Source organism: Chelonoidis abingdonii, chromosome 4, assembly GCF_003597395.2.
Source record: "Chelonoidis abingdonii isolate Lonesome George chromosome 4, CheloAbing_2.0, whole genome shotgun sequence".
Lineage (NCBI taxonomy): Eukaryota > Metazoa > Chordata > Testudines > Testudinidae > Chelonoidis > Chelonoidis abingdonii.
Genome location: NC_133772.1, coordinates 27,893,846 through 27,919,580, shown reverse-complemented (window position 1 = coordinate 27,919,580; position 25,735 = coordinate 27,893,846). Strand labels below are relative to the sequence as shown.

The 25,735-nt window shown below is 46.6% G+C and overlaps 1 protein-coding gene across 1 annotated transcript in view; it reads right to left on the bottom strand.

The window, feature by feature from the left end:
• IPO9 (importin 9) overlaps positions 1-25,735 on the bottom strand; it is a 209,123-nt gene that overhangs the window by 58,624 nt on the left and 124,764 nt on the right. Inside the window, exons 14-16 of the mRNA XM_075064718.1 lie at positions 17,332-17,491; positions 11,029-11,255; positions 2,106-2,254 (exon numbers count right to left, since the gene is read on the bottom strand). Of these exons, the coding sequence (XP_074920819.1) occupies positions 2,106-2,254; positions 11,029-11,255; positions 17,332-17,491 (536 nt within the window). The remainder of the gene's footprint in view (positions 1-2,105; positions 2,255-11,028; positions 11,256-17,331; positions 17,492-25,735) is intronic.

Here is a 25,735-nt window from a genome sequence, read left to right as displayed (position 1 = left end):
CCCCATCAGTTAGGGAACCCCATTGCAGCAAAGCCATCCAGTATGACCTGCACATTTCCCAGAGTCACTACCCTTGATAACAGAACATTAGTGATTGCATTGGCTACCTGCATCACAGCAGCCCCCACGGTAGACCTGCCCACTCCAAATTGATTCCCAACTGACCAGTAGCAGTCAGGCGTTGCAAGCTTCCACAGGGCTATCACCACTTGCTTCTCAACTGTCAGGGCAGCTCTCATCTTGGTATTCCTGCGCTTCAGGGTGGAGGAAAGCAACTCAGAGTTCCGGAAAAGTGGCCTTACACATGCAAAAGTTTTGCACCCACTGTGAATCATTCCATACCTACAACACTATGCCGTCTCACCAGTCTGTGCTTGTTTGCCTGGCCCAAAATCCTCTTTGTGCTGGTGTCTTTTAGCTCGGTTCTGCATATGTTCCAGGATAATGCATGAGGTGTTTACAATGCTCACAACAGCAGTGGTGATGGTGAGTTGAGCGGGCTCCACGCTTGATGAGGTATGGCGTCTGCACAGGTAACCCAGGAAAAAAGGCGCAAAACGATTGTCTGCCATTGCTTTCACAGAGGGAGGGGCGACTGACAATATGTACCCAAAACCACCTGCAACAATGTTTTTGCCCCATCAGGCATTGGGAGATTAACCCAGAATTCCAATGGGCAGCAGCAACTGTGGGAACTATGGGATAGCTACCTACAGTGCACCACTCTAAGTCGATGCTAGCCACGGTAGTGAGGATGCACTCCGCTGACTTAATGAACTTAGTGGGGACATATGCAATCGACTGTACAAAATCAATGTCTAAAAATCGACTTCTATAAAATCGACCTAATTTCGTAGTGTTGACATACCCCATGACTCGCACTATATCCCTAACTAAAACTTGTGCCTGAGGGAACCAGGGGGGGGGGGGGGGGGGGACGCAGGTGCTCTGCGGGGCAGTATCGGGAGTGCAGTCCAGGATCCCCACTGGTGCTGGAGGAGGGGAGGGAGAAGGTGTGAGCAGCAGTGATGGCCCAGAACCCCCACTTGTACTGGTGGGGGAGGGTTGGTGGGGCGGGAGGGTGTGGTGGGCTGCAGGCTCCCTGCCCAGCTCCACGTGTCCCTGCAGCTCTAGGGGGAGAGAAAGCCAGGGAGCTCTGCGTGCTGTCTCCACAGCTCCATTTGGCGGAACCACAGCCAATGGAGATGAGGGCAGCACCTGGGCAGGAGCAGCATGCAGAGCCCCCTGACCCCGTGGCTAGGAGCTGCAGGCACATTGCTGATTGCTTCTGAGGAGCCTCCCCGAGGTAAGCTCATCCTGCACCTCAAACCCACCTCAGCCTTGAACCCCCACCCACAATGCCCCAGGGAGTGCCTGATCTGCTTAGGCAGCCCTGGAGCCAGTCACACCAGCTGCTGCTGAAGTCATGGAAAGTCACAGAATCAGTGACTTGCCTGACCACCATGACAGACATGCAGCCTTACTCATAACAGCCAGTTATAACAACATAAAACCCACCTTCTACTGATGTGCTTATAACTAGGTATAATATATACTCCTCTTTGATGGATATTATAAATATTTTAATCATGTATTAATGCTTTATAAATGGAATCTCAATATAAAGCCTGATCCTATATATTTTACATATGCACAGTTACATGGGTGGTGTTTCACTGTGTACAGAAAGGTGCAAACTCATATGAGAGGATATGTGCAGCTTGGGTTCTAACAAGCTGTGCATGTACCATGTCTATGACATGCAATGTGCATTACTGGAGATGCCCTATTGTGAAAAAACGTCCATAGGTTGCATTATTTCAAATGGTAAGAAAGAGCTAAAGACACTTTGTGAAAACTGGAAGATGGCTGACAGACAACTGAGAGATAAAAGACTATGATGTGCATTTCTTCCAGACCTGGAGATCTCTTTCCTCACAGGAAGATCTCAGTCACTAAAGACATCGCTCAATAGTAGTTTATGAGCATCCATTCTTGCTCTTTTCATACCAAAACAGGTTGATAGAATGGCATGAAGCCAATGATTTTATTAGCTGCACCAAGAACCCAACCTACAGCTAAACCATTTTTGCCATAGTACTTACTGCACAAAGCCCTGCTGGAATCTTATCAGCAGGAGCCTGCATGATGCTGACGAGAGTTGGGATTAGTCTCATCTGCATTGGACCCTGGCAGGCTTCTATTTGTGCTAGCTCCTTAAAGATATCTTGTGCGAGAGAGGCAACAACAGGATCTAGAGTGAGAAAGCACCAGTTATTAAGACAAACTAATGAGTACTGGGGTCTAAAGTTTTGTTGCTATCATTTCAATAAGGCAAGCTCCAAATTTTATGACAGGAGGTTACACGAACAGTCTTTACTGGAGCATGCAGTTTACTTTCAGCTTCAGTAAGCAACTAGAAGTAATTGGAAGAAAAGTTAATCAGTTTCTGTATGGCTATACGCCATTTACTAAACATTTCTGTGTATGAAGATAGACTTTCAGTATATTTGTGTCTGTAACCAAGGAACCAAGTACCATGCTGCACAACAAATCTGATACAACAGGGCACTGGGAATAATGCAGCATTTCACCCTCACCCCTTTGCTATTCATTGCCCCCCAGACCGGTGCAGTAAGTACATTTAATACAAATGGATTTTAGTATTAAACTCAATTTTATGCCATCCACAAACTTGCAGCCTTCAGTCTGGGGCAGCATTTTGCAGTGACAAAGTTTAACTGCACCACAGAAATTGTCAGGGGAAAGATGGAAGTTTTGACACCTGGGTAGGGAACCCTAGCTTTGGCACCTAGAAATATATGGAAAAATGTTATGGTTTTTGATATACAGGAAGCAGTTTAGCCCTTCGGTATTTGGAATGGGATTCCTTTCAGAAAAGGACAGAGTTAATTTGAAATTTGGTGGTGATGCATTTGAATTCCTCATTCAGGCAACCCAAACAACTCTACCAGCACTCAGTTACCTCAGTGGATAGCTACCCAATATCAACAATTAATAAGCAGAACAAATTGATGTTTCTGTTAAAATATTCTGCAGTAAGATAGCTGAAGTTTACATATAGCTATCAAACCTAACGACAAGTTAAACTTCTCTTATACAGTTATACTGATTAAGGGTGTCTGGAGACTCAGGTTGACATTACTGCACATTTTAAACATTTTTGTTGCAACCATAAGAGCTAGAGATGTAAATTCATAGATTTTAAGGTCAGAAGGGATGATCAAGATCTAGTTTGACCTCCTGCATAACACAGGCCATATAATTTAATTCAGTGATTCCTTCATCAAGTCCATAAATTTGTCATCCAATCTCAATTTGAAGATTCCAGGGGGTGGAAAATCCACTATGTCCCTAGGAAGGTTGTTCTAATAATCACCCGCCCTGAAACAACTGTGTGCTTATTTTCAGTTTGAATTTATCTAGCTTTAGCTTCCATCTACTGGATCTTGCTATGTCTTTGCTAAGTTACATGCATGTCTGGCAACATTTCACAGAGAAACTGAGCAGCAGGATGCATTCTTTTATCTCCACGTCAGATACATACCTTGCTCTGGGTCTAGGACTCTGGTTTTGCCACATTTGTGACTTGACTAAAATAATCAGTTTTATATAGTTAATTTTAGTGCAATTTATTTCTTATAATCTTCATTTAGATTTTACACAATGTTGTATAACTGACCTCAAATCACTTCAGCCTGGTGACGGCAAGGCTGATCCTAGCCTTATGGAAAAGAGGGGTTTAGGCAGTGTACTTCTTGCCTCACTGTCTTTTCAGCATCTGATGCCTACACCATAGGCCTCCTTTACCCTGGAGACCGATGATTTTCTGAATGTTGCCAGCTGTGTCAATACCTTTACAGCAGGGACTCTAAAAGAACGGCAGGCCCATCTCCAGGCCTTCCCGATGTAGTGAGCCCTTTGAATGGGTGCCCTGCAACAGGCAGCTCATGGCTCCAGTACTGAGCATGATCACAAGAGGCCTTCCTGAGTCCTAAAACCTATTCCCATTGAGAAAGGGAAGTCTGCAGTGCTGTTCACGGTTCCCAAATCTGGTTCCAAGTCAAACCAGACCCATCTAGGACATCCCTCTATGACCTAGGGATGAGCTGATAAGCGGGGCCGTGGACCCCAGTTTGAGAAATGCTGCATTAGATGTTAAAAAGATCCTAGGTTCAAACCTAGGAAGGACACTAAGTGCTGCATTAGGGGGGCTGTGTTGGTGAGTATCTAAGCATCTGTTGTGGGGACAGTTTGTCAGTTTGACCAAGTGCTTCATTGTTTGAAAAGTGTGAATTGGAAGTGGTTTGTTCCAAGTGGGCCTTGAGTGGGCCCGACTGTTATAAAGAGGCAGTCAGCTGCAAACCAGCAGAACAGCTAACAGAGGGAGTTTGATGGGCAGTTTGCCTGCAGAGAGCCCATGGAGGCTTTCAATTTGCAGGTTCCTGTGAGGAGTTGCTGCAACAGCTGAGGAAGCTCTTAGAAGGAAGGTAATATGGATGGTGAGCGATCAGTTGTTGTGATCTGTACAGGATGTGCCATGTTTGTCTTTCTTCCACAGGACAGAAGTGACTTTGTCTGTACAAAGTGCAAGCTGGTCTCCATATTGGAAGAGAAGGTTCAAGGTCTGGAGAAACAAGTATCAACGCTGCATTGCATAAGAGAAAATGAGGATTTCCTGGACAGACATCAGAATATGCTTCTACAGGCACAACATTCTGAAACATCAAAGCAGGCTGCGCAGTGGGGACAGAAAGACAGTGAAGAAATTTGGTAGCATGTGACCTCCAGAATAAGAAAGAGGAGCGTCCATGTACCAGCAATGCAGATACAGTTGAGCAACCGTTTTCATGTTCTCTCCACAGATCCTAATGCGGAGAGTGGACTAGATGATAGATCTGAGGGAAGGAAGCAGAAGGAGACTCCACTGATTGGAAAGCACGAGATGCACTGTCATAGGTACAGGAGTTTCATAACCACTGCTCCCAAGAGAAGGAGGTGGGTGGTGGTGGTCAGGGACTCTCTCCTAAGGGAGTCATCTATATGCCGTCCCAACCGGGAAAACCGAGAAGTGTTCTGGTTGCCAGGAGCTAGGATTCACGATGTGATGGAGAGACTGTTGAGACTCATCAAGCCCTCGGATCACTCCCCCTTCCTGCTACTCCACGTGGGCACCAATGATACTGCCAAGAATAACCTTGAGTGGATCACTGCAGACTACGTGACTCTGGGAAGAAGGATAAAGGAGTTTGAGGCGCAAGTAGTGTTCTTGTCTATCCTCCCTGTGGAAGGAAAAGGCCCAGGGGGAAACAGTCAAATTGTGCAAGTCAACAAATGGCTACGCAGGTGGTGTCGGAGAGGCGGCTTTGGATTCTTTGACCATGGGATGGTGTTCCAAGAAGGAGGAGTGCTAGGAAGAGATGGGCTCCACCTAATGAAGAGAGGGAGGAGCATCTTCATAAGCAGGCTGGGCAACTAGTGGGGGGCTTTAAACTAGGTTTCAACTGGGAAGGCGCCAAAGCCTTGATGGTTAATTGTGGGGACGTGTAATACCAGGGGAGTATTGCAGCAGGGGTGCAAGAGGGGGAGACTCCTGGCCTGTCACCCCCCCCCCTACCTGGGAAGCAGGACAACAGCGAGTTTCTTACAGTGCCTTACACAAATGCCGAAGCCGGGAACAAGCGAGAGAACTGCAATACCTGCGCGTCAAGGATTTATTATTGTGATGGAATAAAAGAACTTGTGGGATACTCACATGACTGAGTACTGTACATGGTGGTATGCTTCAGGACGGACAGGCAGGCAGACCGGTGGGGGGGTGCAGTATGTACAGAGAGTAGCTGTGTGACTGCTGGCAGAGCTCCAGTCCTGAAACTGCAGAAAAACTGAGAGTTTGCTGGATTGTTTGAAGTGGAGGCAACAAGGGTGATGGTCATGGTGGGAGTCTGCTTAGATCACCAGACCAGGGGGCTGAGGTGGACGAGGCTTTCTTCTGGCAAACTACAGAAGTTACAAGATTGCAGGCTGTGGTTCTCATGGGGACTTCATCACCCTGATATCTGCTGGGAAGGGTACAGCAGTCGCACGACAATCAGGAAGTTTTTGAAAAGTGTAGGGGACAAGTTCCTGGTCAAGTACTGGAGGGAACAAACTGGAGCAGAGCTCTTCGTTGACCTGCTGCTCACAAACAGGGAAGAATGTGTGGGGAAGCAAAAGCGGATGTGAACCTGAGAGGCGGTGACCATGACATGGCCGTGTCAGGATCTGAAGGAGAGCAGCAGAAGATGGCCCTGGACTTCAGAAAAGCGACTTTGACTCCCTCAGGGCAGTGGGCAGGATCCTCGGAGAGAACACGAGAGGAAAGGAGCCAGGAGGCTGCCTGTATTTAAGAGCTCCTTATTGAGGTTGCAGAACAAACAGTCCTGATATGTAGAAGACTAGTAAGTATGGGAGGCGACCAGCGTGGTTACGGGTGAAATCCTTGCTGATCTTAAACACAAAAAAGAAGCTTACCAGAGTGGGAGATTGGACGAATGACCGGCAGAAGTATAAATATTTGCTCAAGCATGCAGGCGTGAAATCGGAAGGCCAAATCACACTTGGAGTTGCAGCTAGACAGGGATGTTAGAGTAACAGAGGATTTCTTCAGGTATGTTTCGCAAAGAGAAGTCAGAAAGTGTGGGCCCCTTACTGAATGAGAGAGGCACCCGAGACAGAGGATGTGAAAAGCTAATATACTCCTGCTTTTTGCCTCTGTCTCTTATGAACCGGTCAGGTCCCAGATACTGCATTGGGACAGCATATATGGGGGGTGACCGCCTCTTGCAGAGAAAGAAGTGGTTCAGGACTATCTAGGAAGAAGCTGGACAAGTACGTCCATGGGCCGGATGCGGCTGAGCATCTGAGGGTGCTAAGAAGTGGCAGATTGATTGCAGAGCCATTGGCCATTATCTATGCAATCATGGCGAACGGGGGGTCCTGGAGTGACTGGAAGGCTAATGTAGTGCCCATCTTTAAGGAAGGAGGATCCGGGAAACTACAGGTCAGTCGAGCATCACCTCAGTCCCTGGAAAATCATGGAGCAGGTCCTCAAGGGCATCATTTCTTAAGCACTTAGAGGAGAGGAAAGGGTCAGGATAGTCAGCATGGATTCACAGGGGCAAGTATTCCTGACTAACCTCCTGCTTCTTGATGAGTAAATAGCTTGCTGGCTGAGCGGGAAAGCAGTGATTTACGAAATGCTTTGCTACCTGATCCACCCAGTATTCTGCGCAGCAGTTACGAAGTCATGGGCTGCGGATGATACTAGGTGGATCAGTGGCTAGATCGTCCGGGCTCAATGGGAGTTGAATCTAATGGCTATTATGTCTACTTTAGCCCTAGCCTGGTATTATGCCAGACCAGAGCGCCCCCAGGATCGTCCTGCTGGGACTAGTTTTGTATCATTGCTTCTTTGATCTGTGGAGGTGGTGTGGACATCCTCTGCAGAAAGTTTAAGAACAGACTACCACTAACGTTGGAGGAGTGGTCATACATTGGAGGGTAGGGACTTGGTACAGACGAACCTTAGACAATATTAGAGGATTGGCCAAGAACATCCTGATCAGCTCACACAAGACAACTGCAGAGTCTGTGCACTTAGGACCGGCGTCATGCCACTGCTACAGACTAGGACGCGAGGGGCTAGGCAGCCAGTTCTGCCAGAAGGACCGTACCAGTTAAGTGGACAGCGAAGTTGGCTAATTGAGTCAACAGTGGCCTCATGTGGCCACGAAGACTAATGCATTTTGGGACTGTTGCATACGGTAGGGACGCGTCAGGCCGATGCAGGGACGTCGCATGCATTCCCCTCTATCAACATGGGAGGGGCCTTAGCGGGGGGTACTGGTTGCCCAGTTTGGGCCCCACACGACAGACGGATGGGAAAATTTGACAAAGGTCCAGTGGAGAGAGCAACAAAATGGATTAAGTCAGCAGTTTCGAGGAGGCTGAGGGGAACTGGGATGTTTAGGTTCTACAGAAAGGACATGATTAAGGGATTTGGGAGCTGCTTTCATACTACGAAAGGGGGTTCCAAGAGGAGGATCCTAGACTGTTCTCAGTGGTGGCACAGTGACAGACAAGAGCCTGTTTCAAGTTAGCAGTGTGGGACGGTCTAGGTTGGATTTGGAAAACTATCACTGGTAGGAGGGTGGGCGCACTGGAATAGGTTACCAAGGGAGGTGGTAGAATCTCCTTCCTTAGAGGTTTTTAAGGTCAGGCTTGAGAAAGCCCTGGCTGGGATGATTTAGTTGGGGTTGGTCCTGCTTTGAGCAGGGGGCTGGACTAGATGACCTCCTGAGGTCCCTTCCAACCCTGATATTCTATGATTCAATTCTGTGATTCAAAACCATTTGGATAGTCTCTGACCTTCTTAATAGTTTCTGACTGTGGTCTATAGTCAGTATCAGGGGAATACCATCTCCTCTAACAGGCTGAGAGTGATTAAGGATTATATAGACTTACGCCTTAGTGAGGGCCCACTCCATCATGGCTAATACCACTTCCATGGCTTGTTATCAGAATGTCTTTGTTGTGGAGATTTCTAGAATGGCTACATGGAATTTAATGCACTTCTTGCTGTACCTGGCACCCTAGGGCTGGCTCACCATTCTGTGCATTTTGTAAGTATCCCTGCCAAATTAGGAGATATTAAGGAGGTGTGGGTGGTTAACAAGGGGATTTAGCTGGGAGACAAAGACAGAGAAGGAAGGGCACAGAAACTCAGGATCAAGAAGTGAGATCTCTTTCCTCCTCACCTCCCTTTATCTAAGGGGGCATGTTGAAGGTTGGGAAAAGCTTTATGGTGATGGGACCCGAAGTTCCATATGACATTGTAAATACACTGTGGGCAACTTACCTAAGTGTGTGTGAGGACTGTTTGCAAAAAAAATTCAGGGTGTGGGAACCCACCCTGTGACAAGTGGAGGCTTATCTAGGATAACAAGGACTGTTTGTGCACTGGCTCTGTTGAAACTCCTGGAAGGTTTTCTGCAACTCCTTTTGTTGCTCAACTACCCAGTGCAGAAGTTCCTCCATACTGTCTAGTCTGCTGTGCCTTCTCATCAGCTTCCCTTTCTGGTCCTTTGCCTACACTTGAACGGGAAATCCTGGATAAGCCCCCACTTGTCACAGGTGGGCTCCCGCACCCTGAATTTGTCTGTGCAAACAGTATTCACATGCTCTTATGTAAGTTCACCAGTGTACTTTACTCCCAATAGCTTATGCAGCTTAATGTCCCATCACCAAAAGGCTTTTCCCAGGCTTCAGCATACATCCTAGGCACAGGGAGGAAGGAGATCTCTCACTTCTCAGATCCTGATCTTCTTTGCCCTTTCTTTCCTCTCCCTATTTCCCATTTAACAATCCCCAACTGATAAGATGAATCCCCTCATTAATTGCTTAATAACCCAGTCCTAATTATCTCTCAATCTGGCCCACACAAGGACATTTATGAAGCGTACAGAGTGGTGAGCCAGCCCTAGATTACTCTCACTCTGTCAGTTGTCCCTTTTTACATTAATAGTTCCTCAGTTCACCCTCCACCTAGACTCCGCTGCTTGTTACAATTTCCCAAAGGTGGCAACAAAAATATATACAAAGATAGTGAAATTGTATATTAACACTCCCTGCCTGCCTTTTCCTCTTCCTCAGAATTCTCTATATATCTCTGGATACTGCTGTGGTCATATAAAGGAATGTACTAGCTTCTGCCTCAGTTCTTTTCCCTTGAACCCCAGTCAAACATTCAACATTGACAGGGCACTTGTGCCTCCACCAAGTGACGCAGCTTGCTAAGGAGTTCTGAGGACAAGGCAGCAGGGGATCCAATTCCCAGAAGTGTACACATCCAGAGGTACCTCTCATAGGACTAGTTATTTAGTAACACCTCTTTAGTCAATTCTGACATCTATTGCACATGCCACACTCTCAGCAGAGGTTATCTATTCATTCTACTGACTCAAACAGAATTTAGGCAGCCCAATACTTGGGTAATGGCTTAATACATTCAACAATTCAGATTATGAGAGCAACCTTAGAAAACCTGTCCTGTCCACCTTTATCAACGGACACAGACTTGTCTACACAGTAGTGACTGACAGTGCAATGTTAGCAGAAATCTAGTAGGAGGATGGCTTCAGGCAACAAGGTATGCTGAAACAGACAGCTGATCAAAAGTAAACCAATCTGGGATTTTACTGGATAAACTACCTTTAAGGAAACAAAGGGAAAGTTGAATGCCAAATAGTACTGCTTCCTCAGAATGATTTAATATCTCAACTTAGTACTTCAGGACAAGTAAGAGCCATCCTTTTATATACAAAATGCCCTCTTGTGAGCCTGCCCCCTACATTACTCCTCGTGGAAAAAAGTTCTCTTTTCACACACAACTGCATATCATACCAGTTCTAATATTTCACTAATAGTGCAGAAAGCTATTGCAAAGCCCTCATCAAAGAGAAGGTTAAGAACTTGATCGTGGTCTATAAGCACTTATGTGGGTAGAAGATTTTGATGGCAGAAGGGTCTTTAATGTAGCAGACAAAGGCAGAACAAGATCCAATGGCTGGAAGTTGAAACTAGACAAATTCGGGTTAGAAATAAAGTGCAAATTTTTGGAACTACTTGCCAAAGGATGTGATTGATTCTCCATCACTTAAATTTTTATATCAAAATTGGATGTCTTCCTATAGAAAGTGGGTGAACCAGAGCATAAAATATGGGCTAGATACAGGAATCAACGGGCACAATTTTCTGGCCTGTGCTATAGAAGATGTCAGACTAGATGATAATTGTCCCATCTGGCCTTAAAATCTAAGAATAACGTATTTCCAAAATGTCATTCTGTACATTTTAAATACACACTTTAAATGTCAATTTTACAGGTAGCCTGCAAGAGATTAATTTTAACCATACTCCATTAGCAGAGACAGAGCAATATTTAAAAGACACACTATGGGCACATACCATTACTGTACTTGAGGAAAATTGCTATGGTGAAGGGGCAGATTTTGTTCTCCACATTTGCTGTAAATGCTGGGTCTACTGTACAGACAATGCAGAGTGTTTCCATCACAAGATTGAGGACCTCTGAACTGAACTGAGCTGCCAAGTGGATCAGTCCATCCAGGATACTGGGAAGGAAAGGCTGCAATACATGGGTGCTTTCAGAGATCTTCAGCTGGTCACAGTAACTAGATAAGGAATTCATGGTACAAAACACACAAATATAATATTTACAACAGCGCTAGAGGATGTCGGATGCATAGATCAGAGTATCATTTTAGTGGTTGTTCCCTCTTCTCTTTCTCTTTTCATTCCAACTGTATATCTTTTGTTTTTACCACCTGACCCCTATATTTCCTTTTAGCCTACTCAAAGTCTCAGTCTCCTACTTTTCAAATTTATACCTTCAGTCTCTCTTCCCTTTCCCTACCTCTTCAGGCTGCTGAAAACTGCAGTGGCCTCAGGCCACTGGGCTACATAACCCACCCCTCCCTTTCAGGTACTCATCACTATAGAAGGCTATTCTAATTTTTTAAAAAGATAACTTCTCTCTTTATAGCAAAGAGGTGTAAGTTACTGGATCAATATCCAGAGTTTCTTTAATTTAGTATGGGTGAGTATGAGTGAGAGAGAAAGAAGGGGGGCCTACTGAGTGACTGGTAAGTTGCAATGATTAACTGGCATTTAGTGTTGAATACGATGAACCCAGTGACACTTGGATGCCTTCTGGCAAGTTCCAGGCCCTGGTCCAGCTCCTATGAAAGTTCTATTTCCTGAATCTACTTGTCTCTCTCTCCTAGGAAAATCCTACAACCCCAAGCCACTTCTGCTCCCTGGATCCCCTTCTAGGGAAAAGAGCATTGGGCTCCAACACTGTTCTCGTACCTACTTCTCTCTGAATGGAAGGAACTTCCTGGCCCTCTGTTGCATAACAAGCTACCTGCACATCCTCTCTGGGTGAGCTAGCTTTCAAATCCAGATAACGGAAAATTTCCTATTACATTGTGTAAGGCTCACATATTAGTCTGTTGTTACCATTTACTGACTTGGGTTACTCAGTCTTTATGCAGCCTGATCACAGAACCATACACAAGAAGCATATAGGTATTTGCTCTTCTTAGGTAGTTACTGACAGTATGGCCAGGGCTTCCATCAGTAATGCCTGATAAGTGATGGGGAAACATCTGAAAATATCTGAATTCCTGGCTTCAAACTTGTGAATTCCAGGTACTTTGGTTCAATACTAAGATGTCCCCCTTAAAAAGATAGAAGGTTCTATTCAATCATGCTTTGAAGTGTTTAACCTTCTTCAATGAACATCAGTAGGGATGCAAGCTCCATCTGTTATATCACCTCACTTCATCAGCCTATTGAAGATGGAAGTTGAATTACTGCAGGATAACATGTATCTAAAGGAGTTCCCAACAGCTCAGTTACCTTTTCTCCTTGCTCTATCCCCAAACAGTAACAGTTGGCTCCTAGATCCATGGTTAAGGCTTCAAAAATTGGTGAGAGAGAGAAGCTTTCAAGCTTACACAGAGCAATTCTTCAGGTCTAGGAAACGTACTCAGAATATCACAGCTAAACATAAGATGGAACAGATCATTTAGCATAAGTAGTTAACACATTTCAAGGAACCAGCCACAGTGCCACTTGAATTTAATGGGCCGCTTCACTTTGAATGGTCCTTTGAACTGTATTAGTTGCTTACACTAAACAATCTGTTCCACCTCGTGCTTAGTTGCAACACTGAGCACGTTTCCCAGTCCTGAAGAAGAGCTCTGTGCAAGCTCCAAAGCTTGTCTATCACCAACAGAAGTTGGTCCAATAAAATATATTACCTCATCCACCTTGTATCTCTGATCTTCTGCCATCAAATTATTGATCGAAAGCCAAATTTTGAATTAAAAAAAAATCAAATTGCTATTCATGTTTTACAATCAATATGGATGGATCCTCTACATTAGTTTAAATCTTTAAAATTTTGTAATTGGCAAACATGCCCTCCTTGCATAGCTGTGGGGAAGACCCTATCAAGAGCAGACCAGTTGCGCTTCTTCTGCGAAGATGGGGATTTTCACTCTCTTAAAAGCATCATGAAAATCAGCTCTGCGGGATCTTTCTGTGCCCCAGTACACAGTGGTTTGTGAAATGAACTGGGGCTAGTGAAACTAACAAAGCATAGGTGCAAATAGCGCAACTATGATTTGAGTCCTACATCTATAATGTTACTGTCTGCATTTTTGTTTAAGCTTTCAGTGATTGGTATTATACCTTCTAGTCAAATCTTCCACTTGCACATCACTATAAAGGGCCTTACATTTGAGATGCAAATTAACTTCCATTCTGCACACGCCATCCCTGGTGTTATTACTCACATAACTGTACAATGTGAGGAAAGTGAAAAAAGCAGTTACTAACCTTTCATAACGGTTGTTAGAGAGGTGTTGCTCATATCCATTCCACGTTATGTGTGTGTGCTCACCCCATGCACTAGTGCCGGAAGCTTTTCCCTCAGTAGTACCCATAGGGGACCAGCTCTGGTGCCCATAAAAGGAACGCTGCCGGCCCTCTCCCTCCCTCTCTCAGTTCCTTCTTGTCGGAACTCCAACAGTGAGGAAGGAGGGCAGGTCACAGAATGGACATAAGCAACACATCTAGAAGAAAAACAGCTACAAAAGGTTACTAACTATTTTTTCGTTGAGTGCTTGCTCATGCCCATTCCATGTTAGGCGACTCACAAGCAGTATCCCTGGAGGCAGGTAGGAGTTCATGGGCATGTCGATTGCAACACAGCTCTGCCAAAGCCAGCATCATCTCTAGCCCTCTAGGTGATGGCATAGTGGGTCATGAAGATGTGCACTGATGACCATGTTGTGGCCCTGCAGATATCCTGGATAGGGACTTGTGCCACGAAGGCTGCCGAAGACGCCTGAGCTCTGGTCGAATGGGCCATCACTAGCTGGGGAGGTTTGATCTGTGCACCCTGATGGAGAAGGCTAGGTGTTGATGCTTTAAATGAAGCAGGTTTTCTAGAATGGACTGCAAAGATGACTGGGTCAGGGAGATCCCCTGCTCCAACGCCCAGCAGGAAAAGAGTTTCCTCTTTGTCAGGTAAGTTGCTCTCGTAGAGGGTTTTCTACTTTCCAGCAGTATTTGCTGGACCTGAGCAGCCCTGTCCCTCTGGGTTCAACAACACAGCATCCATGTTGTGAGGTGGAGGGAGGCGAGGATTGGGTGCAGTCACCTCCCATGATCCTGAGAGCAGATCTGGGTGGTTTGGAAGCATTCATGGGGGGCGCTGATGCCAAGTTCATGAGCATGCTGAACCAATGCTGGCGGGGTTATGCCAGGGTGTTCATGACGATCCTGGCTTTGTCCCTCTATTTTCAAGAGGGTCCTGCCAATAAGAGGGATTGGCGGGAAGGCGTACATCATGCCCTCTGCCCAAGACAGGAGAAAGGCATCGCAGAGTGACCCACTGTCAAACCCTTGGAGGGAGCAGACACTTCCTGTTTCACCTGGTGGCAAACAAGACCAGCTGGGGAGTTCCCCACCTCTGGAAGATCATTCTGACAACCTCCTTGTGGAGGGACCACTGGTGAGAAGAGAACAGCCTGCTGAGGCGATTCGCCAGGGTGTTTCGGGCACCAGGGAAATGTAGTGCCTCGGTGTGTATAGCGTGCCAGATGCAAAAATCCCACAGCCAGAGGGCTTCTTGGCAGAGAACCGAGGACTGCATTCCCCCTTGCCTGTTGACACAGATTACGGCGGCTGTTTTGTCAGTCAACGCCTGAACTACATGATGTGATAGCTGTGGAAGGAACACTTCACAAGTCAGTCGGATGGCTCTGAGCTCCCTGATGTTGACATGCAGTAAGAGCTTGTCCTGGGACCATAACCCCTGGGTCTTCAGTGATCCAAGGTGGGCTACCCAGCCTAGGTCAGAGGCATCTGACACTAGCTCTTTTGTCGGTTTCGGGGTTGCAAAGAGTGTTCCTTTGGAATTGTTTACCGGGTTTGATCACCATCTTAGAGCTGTAAGCACTTGCGGCGGAATCATGAGGACTCTGTCTGGGTGGTCCTTGGCTGGGATGTAGACCAACACTAGTCACATCTGGAGGGACCTGAATTGCAGGCGTGCATGGCGAACTACATAAATACATGCTGCCATGTATCCTATTAGCCTGAGGCATGCTCTAGCCATGGGGATAGGGTGAGAACTGATATCACTTCGAATCTGGGCTCTGGGAGAAAGGCTCTGACCTGTGTAGAGTCTAGGACTGGCCCATAAACTCTATTCTTTGCACAGGGAGTAGCATCAATTTTTGTGCGTTTATCAACAGACCCAGTGCCTGGTATTTGGCTTGCACCAACTGAATGGTGTGAAGGACCTAAACCTGTGAACAACCCTTGATGAGCCAGTCATTGAGGTATGGATAGATCTGAATGTCCTGTCACAGGTGGCAAGAACACCCTTCAAGTTGAGGGCGGCATACTAGTCTCCAGGATGGAGATGATGGAGGCCAGGGAGACCATGTGAAACTTCAACTTCTTGAGATACTTCCAAAATAGGTCATAGACTGCCCTTGGCCTTTGGTTTGAGAAAATCCCGGGAATAGAAACCTTTCCCCTTTCGATGCATGGGGACATCCTCTATGGCTCTGACTAGCAAGAAGGCTTGCACCTCTTGGGCAAGAAGCTGCTCATGAGAAGGGTCCCGAAGAGGGACAGGGTAGGGGGGTGGGAGGGAGGGGTAGAAATAAACTGCAGGGTATACCCCACCGTCATAGTGATGAGGACCCAACAGTTTGTCATAGTAGCCCAAGCAGGAAGGAAGGGAAAAAGGGAGTTGGAAAACAAAAAAGAGGTGTCTGTCTGCAGACTGGGACGTCACCCTTGGGCGCACTCTCAAAATACCTGCTTGTTACCCTGGGAGTAGCGAGAAGAGGGGTTGGTCCCATGTCCCCAGCTTGGGTGGCCTCCACAGAGACTGGGACAGGAGAGTGTTCCTGGGTACCTTGCTTGGACCCTTCATCAGAACCGGGGGCATGTGGAACACTGTCCATGACCTCTCTGACATTCCTGACACAGATCACTGCACGAGGATCTCCAGCGCTTGGAGAACCCCCCTTGAATTCCAAAACTGCCATGAAGCAGGCCATCGGCCTAGGGCCATACACCGGCCGGTGGCCCTGGGGGGGTCCCCCAAATTTGGCGCACCTGGCCCGAGAGGCCCACTACCTCCTCCTACTCTGAGCCCGAGGAGGAAAAGTTTTGCGTTAGAGACTACTGTGGTGCCAATGTGGGCTCGAAGTCCTCTTCATGGCTGGTTATTCTGACATCTACAGTGGGGGACCAGTGCTGGGGATCCAGGTTCTGTAACAGTCTACTCAGGGACCAGTTACGGAGCTCAGCAACTTTAATGATCAGCATGGGCTTTCTACAGTGATCACAAGGCTTGAAGCCCGGAGACCGGAACACGATCCGTCCCAAGTCCCAAAGTGGACTATCTAATTTATCAACAATTCTAATTCACTAGTCGTTAAGAACAAAGAAATTACTTATCTAAATTATTTAGAACAGGAAAGAGAAAAAACCATGGGGTAAGTAAGCACTTGCCAAAGCAAGGAGACCTTCCAGCACAGTCACTGGAGATAAGAAGGAACTGAGGGATGGAGGAAACTGGCAGCACCCCTTATGCCAGCGCATATGCACGCCACTCCAGAGGGCGCCAGAGCCAGACCCCTACGGATATCACTGAGGGAGAAACTTCCAGAACCAGTGCATGTGGCGAGCACACACACCTAACATGGAATAGACATGAGCAATCACTCAAAGAGGAACAGTGAAATTCCACCTTGAGGAAACATGTTATGTTAACCCAAGGTTTATCCTGGGTTCCAGACACACAGAGTCCCAAATTTGCAGCCTGGCGGATCAAAAACACTACAATGTGCTTTTCGATGGAATGGAATTCTACAGACTCCATCAAATCATAACTTGTGTTCAGTTAAAATTCAGTCTCAAATGTTTACTTAAAAATAGTGAGATTTACTTCAATTATCTGACGACTGATAAATAAGTAGTTCATGTACAAGAACTGTCATCAGCTACATGCAAAAAAGTGTGCTTCTCTGGAACATATCAACTTTTCTGTTTTAACACCAACTGTGTCAAGCTCTTCCATCCTCAAATGAGTCCCTTTCCTCTTGCATTAGTTCACAATCCACCAAGACCCATCATAATGCATGATCTACTTACCCCCAGATAGCTCTGACTGCAGAGATCCGGACTGAAGGAGGTTGGGTCTCATGTAGACCACTGACTGTGGCCTGGAGAAACTGCTGGATTAATTCTGGAGACATAGCAACTGTGAAGCGACTGGCAGCCCAAAGAGCACGACCAAGCAGAAAAGGAGACACTGAAAGAAGACAGATTTCTTAAAATTCACATTTATTCTACAACTATTTCTATTCCCCCCAACAAAATCCTGCCATCTTAAAAAATGCAGTATTTGTTTGATATACTAATAGAGAAAGTTTCTCTATAAGATAAAGAAGGCTTACAAGCAGGACCACCAAACATCTTTCCTGGGAACTGAATCCAGCCTGCATGACAGAATAGAAAGAAGCAGAAGCTGCATACCTGTAACTAGATCCCTATCTGTATTATACATGTGAGTCTGCATACGCTTCATGCACCTGAGGCTAGAACATATTGAGAGTAGTGTTCATTGGTTCACAACTCCATGCTCAGCACCAAGGATACAATGAGAAGTGAGGACCAACAACCTCTCCAGTTCCTTCTCTACTGGAAATCTGATCATGATGCAAAGCAGAGGAGAAGGAGGGTGGTAGTGGAATACAGACAGGGACTCCACATTTTTAAGAACCTCCAACAACACGAAAGTAACGTCCATTTCTTCGAGTTCTGGTACATAAGTATTCCACACAGGGCTGACTGGCAAATAGTACTCAAATAGGAGGTGTGTGCAAGGATGCAGTTGGTACAGATGTCTGTAATGCTGTGATTACAAAGGCTCTATTGGCAGAAGAGGGTTGGTCCAAATCATAATGCTTCGTGACAGTGTGTATGAATTCTAGGTTGCTGTCTTACAAATGTACATCATATGCACTTTTCAAAGAGATGCGTCTGAAGTTGCCTGCGCTCTAGTAAAATAGGCCCTCTCCCTGTCTGGAGAAGGGAGATGCACCAACTGATAGCAAAGGAGGATACAGACAGACATTCACTTAGAGTTTTTGAGCAGATATTGTTTGTCCCTGTGCTCATTCTGCTACAGCAACAAACAGCCTAGATGATTTTATGATTGGTTTAGTTTTCTGCAGGTGGAACATCAATGCTTGTCTGATATCTTATATCACTTCCTTGATAGCTGTTGGAAGACTAATACAACAAAACATAGTATGCCCTGCAATGTTCTTCACGTGTGTAAGGTATAACTTTCTGATTCAGAAAGTTGAGGAAACAACAAGGGGGACCATCCATTTTGGATCTGGTTTTGACCAACAGGGATGAATTCGTTGGAAAGAAGTGATCATGATCCAATAGAATTCAAGATCCTAAGGAAAGGAGGACATGAAAACAGCAAAACTAATCTATTACAGTTTGTCAATTTGACCACGTGCTTGATTGTTTGAAAAATGTACATTGGGAGTGCTCTGTTCCAGGTGGCCTTGAGTGGGCCTGATTGTTATAAAAAGGCAACCAGTTGCGAGCCAGCTGAGCGGCGAACAGAGGGAGTTTGACTGGGAGTACGCCTGGGGAGAGCCCAAAGAGGCTTTCATCTTGCAGGCTTCTTTGAGTAGTTACTGCAACAGCTGAGAAAGTTCTTAGAAGGAAAGTAATATGGATGGTCAGCGATCAGTTGTTGTGACCTGCACAGGATGTGCCATGTTCATCTTTCTTCCACAGGACAGAAGTGACTTTGTCTGTACAAAGTGTAAGCTGGTCTCCATATTGGAAGAGAAGGTTCAAGGTCTGGAGAAACAAGTATCAACCCTGCATAAGAGAAAATGAAGATTTCCTGGACAGATGTCAAAATATGCTCCTACGGGCACAACATTCTCAAGAGTCAAAGCAGGCTGTGCAGCGGGGACAGGACAGTGAAGAAAATTGGTAGCATGTGACCTCCAGAAGAAGAAAGAGGAGCGTCCATATACCAGCAATGCAGATACAGGTGAACAACCATTTCCATGTTGCCTCCACAAGTACTAACGTGGAGAGTGGACTAGATGATACATCTGAGGGAAGGGAGCACAAGGAGACTCCACCGATTGGAAGACATGAGATGCACTGACAGAGGGATGGGGGTTCCATGACCCCCACTCTCAAGAGAAGGAGGTGGGTGGTGGTGGTCGGGGACTTCCTCCTCAGAGAGTCACCTATCTGCTGTCCTGACCGGGAAAACTGAGAAGTGTTCTGCTTGCCAGGAGCTAGGATTCACAATGTGATGGAGAGACTGCTGAGACTTATCAAGCCCTTGGAAAGCTACCCCTTCCTGCTTCTCCACGTGGGCACCAATGATATAGCCAAGAATGACCTCAAGCGGCTCACTGCAGACTACATGGCTCTGGGAAGAAGGATAAAGGAGTTTGATGCGCAAGTGGTGTTCTCATCCATCATCCCTATGGAAGGAAAAGGCCCAGATAGAGACGGTCAAATTGTGAAAGTTAATGAATGGCTACGCAGGCGGTGCCGGAGAGAAGGCTTTGGATTTTTTGACCATGGGATGGTGTTCCAAGAAGGAGCAGTGCTAGGCAGAGACGGGCTCCTCCTAACGAAGAGAGGGAAGAGCATCTTCACAGGAAGGCTGGCTAACCTGGTGAGGAGGGTTTTAAACTAGGTTCACTGGGGGGAAGGAGACCAAAGTCTGGGGGAAGTGGAATACCAGGAGAAAGCACAAGCGGGAGAGTGCAAGAGGGGAGGACTCTTGCCTCATTCTGAGAAAGCAGGACAATCAGCGAGTTATCTTAAGCGCCTATACACAAATGCAAGAAGCCTGGGAAACAAGCAGGGAGAAATGGAAGTCCTGGCACACAGTCAAGGAATTATTATGTGATTGGAACAACAGAGACTTGGTGGGATAACTCACATGACTGGAGTACTGTCATGGATGGAGATAAACTGTTCAGGAAGGACAGGCAGGGCAGAACAGGTGGGGGAGTTGCATTGTACGTAGAAGAGCAGTGTGACTGCTCAGAGCTCCAGTATGAAACCGCAGAAAAACCTGTGAGTCTGTGAGTATTAAAGTTCAGAAGTGTGAGTAACAAGGGTGATGTCGTGGTGGGAGTCTGCTATAGATCACCAGACCAGGGGGGTGAGGTGCACAAGGCTTTCTTCTAGCAACTAACAAAAGTTACTAGATCACAGGCCCTGGTTCTCATGAGGGACTTCAATCCTGCAATATCTGCTGGGAGAGCAATACAACGGTGCACAGACAATCCAGGAAGTTTTTGAGAAGTGTAGGGGACAATTTCCTGGTGCAAGTACTGGAGGAACAAACTAGGGGCAGAGCTCTTCTTGACCTGCTGCTCACAAACAGGGAGCACAAACAGAAGAAGCAGCAAAAATGGATGGGAACCTGGGAGGCAGTGACCATGAGACAGATGGTTGAGTTAAGGATCCAGACACAAGGAAGAAAGGAAAGCAGCAGAATATGGACTCTGGACTTCAGAAAAGCAGACTTTGACTCCCTCAGGGAACTGATGGGCAGGATCTCTTGGGAGAATAACATGAGGGGGAAAGGAGTCCAGGAGAGCTGCCTGTATTTTAAAGACTCCTTATTGAGGTTGCAGGAACAAACAGTCCTGATATGTAGAAAGAATAGTAAATATGGCAGGCGACCAGCTTGGCTTAACAGTGAAATCCTTGCTGATCTTAAAACACAAAAAAGAAGCTTACAAGAAGTGGAAGTTTGGACAAATGACCAGGCAGGAGTATAAAAATATTGCTCAAGCATGCAGGAGTGAAATCAGGAAGGCCAAATCACACTTGGAGTTGCAGCTAGCAAGGAACGTTAAGAGTAACAGAAAGGTTTCTTCAAGGAAAGTGTTGGCCCCTTACTGAATGGGGGAGGCATCCTAGGGACAGAGGAAAAAGCAAATATACTCAATGTTTTTTTGCCTCAGTCTTCACAAACAAGGTCAGCTCCCAGACTACTGCACTGGGCAGCACGGTATGGGGAGGAGATGACCAGTTCTGTGGAGGAAGAAATAGTTTAGGACTATTTAGGAAAGCTGGACGAGCACAAGTCCATGGGGTTAGATTCACTGCATCTGAGGGTGCTAAAGGAGTTGGCAGATGTGATTGCAGAGCCAATGGCCATTATCCTTGAAAACTTGTGGCGATCGGGGGAGGTCCCAGATGACTGGAAAAAGGCTAACGTAGTACCCATCTTTAAAAAAGGAAAGGAGGGGGATCTGGGGAAACTACAGGTCAGTCAGCCTTACCTCAGTCCCTGGAAAAATCATGGAGCAGGTCCTCAGGGAATCAATTTTGAAGCACTTAGTGGAGAGGAAAGTGATCAGGAATAGTCAGCATGGATTCACCAAGGGAAAGTCATACCTGACCAACTTGATTGCATTCTATGATGAGATAACTGTCTCTGTGGATGAGGGGAAAGCAGTCGATGTGATATGATCTGCCACAGTATTCTTGCTAGCAAGTTAAAGATATATATGGCTGGATAAATGGACTATAAGGTGGCTAAATTGTTGGGCTCAACGGGTTATGATCAATAACTCCATATCTATTTGGCAGCCAGTATCAAGTGAAGTGCCCCGTGGGTTGGTCCTGGGGCTGGTTTTGTTCAGTATCTTCATTAATGATCTGGAAGATGGCGTGCACTGCACCCTCAGAAAGTCTGCAGGTGACACTGAACTGGGAGGAGTGGTAGATACACTGGAGGGTAGGGATAGCAAACAGAGGGACTTAGACAAATTAGAGGATTGGGCCAAAATAAATCTGATGAGGTTCAACAAGGACAAGTGCAGAGACCTGCACTTAGGAGGGAAGAATCCCATGCACTGCTACAGGCTGGGGACCGAGTGGCTCGGCAACAGTTCTGCAGAAAATGACCAAGGGGTTACAGTGGATGAGAAGCTGGATATGAGTCAACAGTGTGCCCTTGTTGCCAAGGCCAACAGCATACTGGGCTGTATCAGTAGGAGCACTGTCAGCAGATCAAGGGAAGTTATTATTCCCCTCTATTCGGCACTGGTGAGGCAACATCTGGAGTAGTGTGTCCAGTTTTGGTCCCCTCACTACGAAAGTGATGTGAACAAATTGGAGAGAGTCCAGCAGAGGGCAACAAAAATGATTAGGGGGCTGGGGTACATGACTTATGAGGAGAGGCTGAGGGAACTGGGATTGTTTAGTCTGCAAAAGAGAAGAGTGAGGGGGGATTTGATTGCAGCCTTCAACTACCTGAGGGGAGGTTCCAAAGAGGATGCAGCTCGGCTGTTCTCAGTGGTGGCAGATGACAGAACAAGGAGCAATGGTCTCAAGTTGTAGTGTGGGAGGTCTAGGTTGGATATTACAAAACAGAATTTCACTAGGAGGGTAGTGAAGCACTGGAATAGGTTACCTAGGGAGATGGAGGAATCTCCATCCATATAGGTTTTAAGGCCTGGCTTGACAAAGCGCTGGCTGGGATGATTTAGTTGGTGTTGGTCCTGCTTTGAGCAGGGGATTGGACTAGATGACCTCCTGAGGTTTCTTCCAACCCTAATATTCTATGATTCCATGATTCAAAATACAGAATGCAAGAAAACTAGCTTGACACAGCAGCAGTGCTGAGAAGGATCTGAGATTTGTGGTGGATCACAACCTCAACACGAGTCAACAATGCAATGCTGTTGCAAAAAAACAAAGAAAACGTAATTTTAGAGTGCATTAACAGAGGCATTGCATGCAAGTCACAGGAGATGGCAGTACCACTCTACTCAGTGCTGGTTAGGCCTCAGCTGGAGGATTGTGTCCAATTTTGGTCACCACTGTATAGAAAGCATGTAGAGAAACTGAAAAAGGATCCAGAGGAGAGCAACAAAGAGGATCAAAGGGATGGAATGCAAGCCATATGAGGAAAGGCTGAAGGAACTGGATATGTTTAATTTGGAAAAGAGGAGATTACAGGGGGATATGATAATGGTCTTCAAAATACTTGAAAGGCTGCCATAAAAAAGATGGAGAAAACTTGTTCTCTCTTGCCACAGAGGACAAGAGGAAATAGGTTCAAACTACAGCAGAGCAGATTTAGATTAAATCTCAGGGAAAATTTCCTTACTGTAACAAACTGCCTAGGGAAGTCGTAGAATCTCCTTTACTGGAGGTTTTCAAAAAGAGGCTGGATTGCCATCTATCTTGGATGATTTAGACACAACAGATCCTGCACATTGGCAGCAGATTAGACTAGAGGACTCATGCGGTCTCTTCTGACTCTATGGTTCTTTGAAGTCCCCTCCCCTCATTGAAGGGAAGAGGCTTCCTGATAAATACCAGTAAGAAAACTGATTGGTTTATGTGGAACTTGGAAATTACCTTCCAGATAAATTTCAGGTGGAGGCAAAGGATGTCTTCTTTTATGAAACGTAATGTATGGTGCGTCGGCTTGAGGGATACGCTCCACGGCCAACGCACCATACCTCCAAGGCCCATATAACAATAACCAGGAAAGCGGCCTTCATAGACAGCTGGGACATTGAGCTGTGACCAACAGTTCGAAAGCCTGGAAAGTGCTGAAAGTATGAGACTGAGATCCCACTGCAGCGTTGGCTTTACTACTCGTGGGAAGCCCTAGTCAGACATTTTAGGAGTATGGTTGTGACAGAGTAAAAATAGAATACCCATCTACCGGAGGTAGAATACACTGATTGCTTTCAAGTGGACCAGAAGCGAGCTACTAGAAAGACCTGATATCTTGAGTGTAAGGAGATAGTCTAAAATTACAGAAATATCTACTAGCTCTGATAACTGGTCCTGTTCTGCCCAGGTATAGAAAAATCTCCATTTGGCTAGAAAACATTTTATGGTAGAATCTTTCCTGTTGTGATTTAAGAATATTTTGAATGGCCTCCAATCACAAATGCTGTAGACTTGCTGGTCATTTAAATACCAAGTTGTGAGATGAAGAGAGTCCAGGTTGGGATCAATGTTCCCTCTAATTTATTACATCCATGTGTGCAATGAATTTTGTTATGTACACCAACATGAAGGTGATGTCATAGAATATCAGGGTTGGAAGGGACCTCAGGAGGTCATCTAGTCCAACCCCGTGCTCAAAGCAGGACCAAACCCCAGACAAATTTTTGCCCCAGATCCCTAAATGGCCCCCTGAAGGACTGAACTTGCAACCCTGGGTTTAGCAGGCTAATGCTCAAACCACTGAGCTATCCCTCCCACCATGTGTGTGGCGGAAGTGGGGCCAATGGGTTCAGAGTGTGGGAGGGGCTCAGGGCCATGAGGGAACTTAGGTTGGGATGTCTAATCCTACCATTCTCCTGAGTTAGCAGATCTGGAAAGGACTGAATGCTAATGAGTTAGCAGTCACTACATAAAAGATGAAGCCCTGACATAAATGGGGATTATCGATAAAATATTCATGCTGTGGGATCTGTTTCTATTACTGGTATTGTCAGTGCTAGTGGAAGGAAGCTCTGGCTCGTGGATGGACTAGGCCAGGGGTTGGCAGCCTTTCAGAAGTGCTGTGCCAAGTCTTCATTTATTCACGCTAATTTAAGGTTTTGCATGCCACTAATATATTTTAATGCTTTTAGAAGATCTTTCTATAATATATAACTAAACTATTGTATGTAAAGTAAACAACGTTTTCAAAACATTTAAGAAGCATCATTTAAAATTAAATTAAAATGCTGATCTTAGGCTGCCAGCCTGCTCAGCTCGCTGCCAGCCTAGGGTTCTGTTCATCTAAGCCGGCAGTGGGCTGAGCAGGGCCTGCGGCCGGGACCCCAGACCTAGGTGGGGGGATGGGGGGTGGTTTCAGGGGTCAGGGCAGAAGGCTGGAGTGAGCGGGGTTCAAGGGTCAGAGCAGAGGGCTGAGGGTGTGGGGGGTACAGGGCAGAAGGCTGGGTGTGTGGGGGGGGTTCAAGGGTCAGGGCAGAGGGGTGTGCAGGGCAGAGGACTGGGGTGTGGGGGGTGCAGGGCAGAAGGCTGGGTGTGTGGGAGGTTCAAGGGTCAGGGCAGAAGGCTGAGTGTGTGTATGGGGAGGGTCCGGGCAGAGGGCTGGGGTGCTCGGTTTGTAGGGGTGCTCCCAGCCCCCTGCCCTGAGTGACTCATGGCAGGGGGCTGGAAGGGATATCCCCTGTTCCATCCCCTTCCCCAAGGCTCTGTCCCTACCTTTCTCTGCATCCTCTATGGAGCTGTGTGCATGCTGCTGCTTGTACTCCTCCCCCTTGCAAGGGCAATCAGCTGATTGGCGCAGGGAAGGAGAGGGGCGATGCAGGAAAGCACCACTCTGGGGAAGAAGCAGGGGAGGGGGAAGCTTGGCTGCCGCAGAACCAAGCTTCTGTCTCCTGCTCCCGCAGGGGAGAGCAGTGGGCGGGGGAGGGGGGCTGAGTGGGGCTGGGGGCCGGGACCGCAGCTGCGTGCCACTAAAAAATCGGCTCGTGTGCTGTGTTTGGCACATGTG